Below are 5000 nucleotides of genomic sequence, written 5' to 3'. Positions count from 1 at the left end.
TTCGTCTTCGGGGAAACTTAATTAGTAGTAGAGTTGATGTATCATTAGTTCTCTTTTTCACTTTTCTTTTTTTCTCTTTTTTTTTTTCTCTATTTCCTTTTTTTCCTTCATTTTTTGTACCTCTCTCTTCTTTTTCCCCTTCCTTGACTACTTCCTTCCATTTTATCCTTTTTCTTTTTTACCTGCTACGTTTTTTCTTTTCTTTTTTTTTTTTTTTTTTTTTTCTTTCTAATCCCTTATTCTTCTAAACTGCGAAAGAGCGAGATCAATCTATCGTCTTTATGGATTTTTCCGTTCGTTACCCTTTTTTTCCTACTTCTTCTTCTTCTTCTTGTTTTTCTTTTTTTTTCTTTTTTCTTTCTTTTTTCTTTTTTTTTGTTTTATACGAAAATTTCTCATTCATTCCTTCGATTTAGATTTGTATCGTCGTTTTATTAAATTTTTCGTTTGTTCGTTTCGTTCTTCTTCTTTTTTTCTCTCCTTCTTTTTTCTTTTTTGGTTTTCTCTTTTCTTTCTTCTTTTCTTTTTCTTTTTTTTTTTTTTCTTTTTGCAGAACTGATTACATCGAAACAATTTGTTCTGTTCTTTTTTTTATGTTCACTTGTGTCCAACGTACGATTTATATCGTTACGTTAAATTATTCGTTCGTTTTAGCTTTTTTTTTTTTTTTTCTTTTTTTTCTTGGAGGACGATAAATCCTTTTCTATTTTTCGATTTTTCGAACAAAATTTTAATTCGTTAATTAATTAATTCTCTTGTTTTTTTTTTTTCCTAAGATTTTATCGTTTAATGTTAAGAATAAATAAGTTGATTTGTTTTAGTTATATAGTACGAAACGAATTTTTTTTTTGTTTATATATATATATATTTTTTTTTTAATTTAATAATTTATCGTTACGTTGAATAAATTTGTTTCTTGTTCAATGTAATCAGAGCAACGTATATATACATATATGTATATATATAAGAAAATATATATATATATATATATATATATATATATATATATTTTTTCTTTTTTTGTTTATGTTTCTTTTTATCATGTTTTTATTTATTTGCTTCAAAAAATCAACCATTAAGTTTTCTCACATATGACACAGTAAAATATCCTTTCATTCTTTCTTTTTTTTTTATTTTAGATATTTGTTTAAGGATTGATCGTTCTATCGGATATAAAATCTGTAACCCATTTAAAATAATATCAAACTAACATGTCACTATTATAATTTTTATTTTCTTTTAACTTGTAGTCGCTTAACGATCGATCATTATATTGAAAGAAATTTATTTTTCATTTCAGAAATAATTATACGTATTTATGTATCCGTACGCGTAGGAGTGCACGCGTTTTAAAATACAATATGTATTTCTTTGTCCTTCTTACTTTTTTCTTTTTCCATTTTTTTTTTTTAATTCTTTCATTAATTTCTCCAAATATTTATAATTATATTAACACGTTACAAAGCGAATAAACCAATATTTGTATTCAGTAGTCCATAAATGAGTAAATTAACATATACGCGCGTGCGCGTTTACAGGTGTTCCAATACATGTAATCGTACATACACAATACGATATTCCAAAGATAAATAAATTATTATCTATTGAGATATACATTTAATCGAGGAACGAACTCCAATTAATGAAGTAGTACAGAATTGAACTGAATTGAACTGGACAGAACAGAACAGTACAGATCAAATTGAATAGATTTATTTTTCTTTTTTGAAAAAAAAAAAAAAAAAAAACGTTAAGTCCTATTACTCCGATTTTTATTCGTTTTAATCCTGCGAAGAAATGATTTGTTTTCGGGATCTAAAAAAAAAAAAAAAAAAAACAAAAAAAAAAAAGAAAGAAGAAAGAGGGGAGGGATGAGGGTGAGACGGCGGAAAAATGTACTTACTTTTCGCGTCAACAAAATCGAACAAAATTTGTTGATTTTTCTACAAAACATTAATTCGTACCATTGATTTTTATTCGTTGTAATTCTGCGAAGAGATGATTTGTCCTCGGGATCAAAAAAGAGAAACAAGAGAAAAAGAAAAAAAAAAAAAAAAAAGAAAAAAGAAAAGGAAAGAAGAAAAGAAGAAAAGAAAAGAGGAAAAGGGTCGGGGAGATTGGGGGCCGGGGACGGGTGGGAGGCTGGGGTTTGAGGAAAAGATGTACTTACTTTTCGCGTCATCAGTCAAGCGAGATAAAAATCTGGTCGATCTTTTACTATCGCAAGTGGAACAAAGAGCCGAGTCGATTAGTGAAATGAAAAGGGAGCTAAGCCATCAGTTCGATTGTATGGACCTTGCGGTTTCACGGTTTTCGACGATAGTTAGTTAGAAAGAGAGAGAAAGAGAGAGAGAGAGAGAGAGAGAGAGAGAGAGGGAGAGAGAATACGAGAATAAGACAAAAAGTTAGAACACATGAAACGCATCGAAACAATGGCTTATTTTTTGCAAGCCATTGATAATATAAACGAGAGAAATATAACTCGTCCCAGTTTTCTTACAAATATATATATACACACACACATATATATATATATATATATATATTTGTAAATATAAATATCTTTTATATAAGTAATGTATAATATATGTATTTATGTAGATATCGTGACCCATATTTATAATGTTTTATTAGAGATAATCATGCTTTTCTTTCTTCGACCACTCGACTACTCTCCATTCACTTTTTTACAAACTTTTCGTAATACATGGTACTAATACATTTTATAGAAAGTTTATGAAAGTTCAATTTGTTAAAAAAGGAAAATATAAAAGAAAGTAAAAAAAAAAAGAAAAACAAGAAAGAAAGAAAATAGAGACAGAAGAGAATTAAATATAATTAAGAATTTTTATTCAATACATTTCGTTCGAATGCATGAACGACCTTTGAATGCATTTTTATTCGTATTTCGTTTTCTCTCAAGGTCGTTCACGTGCGTCCTTTAAATACACATTTCTTTTTCTTTCTTTCTATTTTTTTTTTCTTTCTCTTCCTTTGAAAATAATCGAACATGCTTAATAAAATTTTAATTAAGCAGAGAGAGAGCGAGAGAGAGAGAGAGAGAGAGAGAGAAAGAGAGAGAGAGAAAGAGAGAGAAAAAAGAAAGAAACAAATAAAATGAAATAAATAAATTAATTAATTAATCGATCGATCAATCAATCAAAAGGGAAACGTGTATATTCCTTAGGAAGAATAGCATCGAGTTATTTACGAGTTATTTATTGTAAACGTCTAATTATGTCTTATTTCTTTTTTCTCTTCATCTTCTTCTTCTTCTGCTTTTCCTTTCTTTCCTTTTTTTTCCTTTTTTTTTTTTTCTTTCAATAATAACAAACACATTTACTCTCCTCTCTCTCTCTCTCTCTCTCTCTCTCTCTCTCTCTCTCTCTCTCTTTCTCTTTCCTGTAAAAATGAGAGCACGATTTTATACGAGGAAAAAAGAAATAGAGATTAAGAGAGAGAGAGAGACAGAGAGAGAGTAAGAGAGATTGAGACAGAGAGAGTAAGAGAGAGAGACAGAGAGACATAGAGACAGAGAGAGAAAGAGAGAGAGAGAGAGGGAGAAAGAGAACGGAGAAATTTAATGAGAAACAAGAACAAACCAAATGGGAATATGATACTGCCGATAAAACGTAGCAAACGTTTCTTTCATTCCCCTGTGTCATCCTCCCTATTCACGAATCGGCTTTTCGCGATAATGTGCCGTCGAAAGGTTCATTTCGAGAATAGATACACAGATTATCTCGTGGGATTAAGATGAACGAATCACGTGAGTTTATCAAAATGTATATTTACATCGACGTCCCAACGCTAACTTCTTTTCCCTTCTTTGAATTTCGGTAAATAAAAATGGAAAAAAGAAAAAGAGAATAAAAAGAGAGGGCGAAAGAAAAGGATGAGGAAGAGAGAGAGAGAAAGAGAGAGATAGAGGAAGAAGAAAAGAGAAAAAAATATCAGGAAGTGGGACAAAATAAGAAAAAACGTCGGGGAATCGAATTATTCTATCCATTTAGCGTTGCGAGGATAATAATAAAAAGAAAAAAAAATAAAAAAAACGAAAAAAAGAAAAAGAAAAGAAGAAAGAAAAAGAAGAAAAAAAGATGAGAAAGAAGATAAAAGTATACGTTAAGATACGTACGCGTGCGAGTAAATATTATTTTTGCATGAGCACAGAGGAAACATTCATAAAATAATCACATTCATAAAAAAAAAAAAAAAAAAAGAGAAAAAAATCAAAAAGATAATATCGAACAATTGTGTGAGAAAATTTTTGTACGATTCCATTGAATTATTTTAAATTTTATTAGCAAAGAAAAGAGAGAGAGAGAGAGAGAGAGAGAGAGAGAGAGAGAGAGAGAGAGAGACAGACAGACAGAAGCTAAAAAAAAAAAGGTTACGAAAGAAAAAAAATTTCGTCAGGAACTCACCTAACATAACGTAACACGTATGAAAGAAGCTCGAGCCTAATATGACACTGAGCAAACCAAGTACACCTTGGGGCAATTCGGTGAGTAAGAACAATAGTAAAACAGCTAATAACATCATCGTCGTTCTATCCGTTTGCCTTTCCTTCTCCATATTTCTATTGGCCTTTTTCTTTTTCATTTTTGTTTGATCGTTCGTAGCTTTATCCGCCAATCTTTCGTCGTTAGTTTTCAACGCGGTAGTAGTCAATTTCTTTCTACGTTCTTTAGCCTCGAGCAATACGATGACCAATTTAATGCTCAAAATGGTCAGGGCCATGCACGGTATTAATTTGATAACGACGCTGTAGATCCAAAAGTTCATTTCTTTTAGCATACCATTGACCATCGGAGTTTCCTTTAATTTAACGAAATAAAGGGTCGTATTCGATGTATTATTATATATACTATAGTTCCAATAATTATTATTTTGTACGTTGGTCATATTAACGTTCATTCCATTCTCATCCAATAATTCGATTTGCGATCTTACCTCGGTCGTTATGTATAATGGTATACATAGTATAGGACAGAACA

General features: G+C 30.0%; 1 protein-coding gene across 1 annotated transcript in view; it reads right to left on the bottom strand.

Moving 5' to 3' along the window:
* The window catches only part of LOC118447797 (G protein-coupled receptor dmsr-1), a 22598-nt gene that overhangs the window by 15934 nt on the left and 1664 nt on the right, over positions 1 to 5000 (bottom strand). Inside the window, exon 1 of the mRNA XM_035880167.2 lies at positions 4428 to 5000. This exon is cut by the window's right edge and continues 1664 nt beyond it. Coding sequence (XP_035736060.1) covers positions 4428 to 5000 — 573 coding nt within the window. The remainder of the gene's footprint in view (positions 1 to 4427) is intronic.

The sequence above is a fragment of the Vespa mandarinia genome, chromosome 3 (genome assembly GCF_050613455.1).
Source record: "Vespa mandarinia isolate Hongniang chromosome 3, ASM5061345v1, whole genome shotgun sequence".
In the NCBI taxonomy this organism is placed as follows: Eukaryota; Metazoa; Arthropoda; class Insecta; order Hymenoptera; family Vespidae; genus Vespa; species Vespa mandarinia.
Note: the sequence above shows the minus strand (reverse complement) of the source record. Positions and strands in the feature narration are given on the sequence as shown.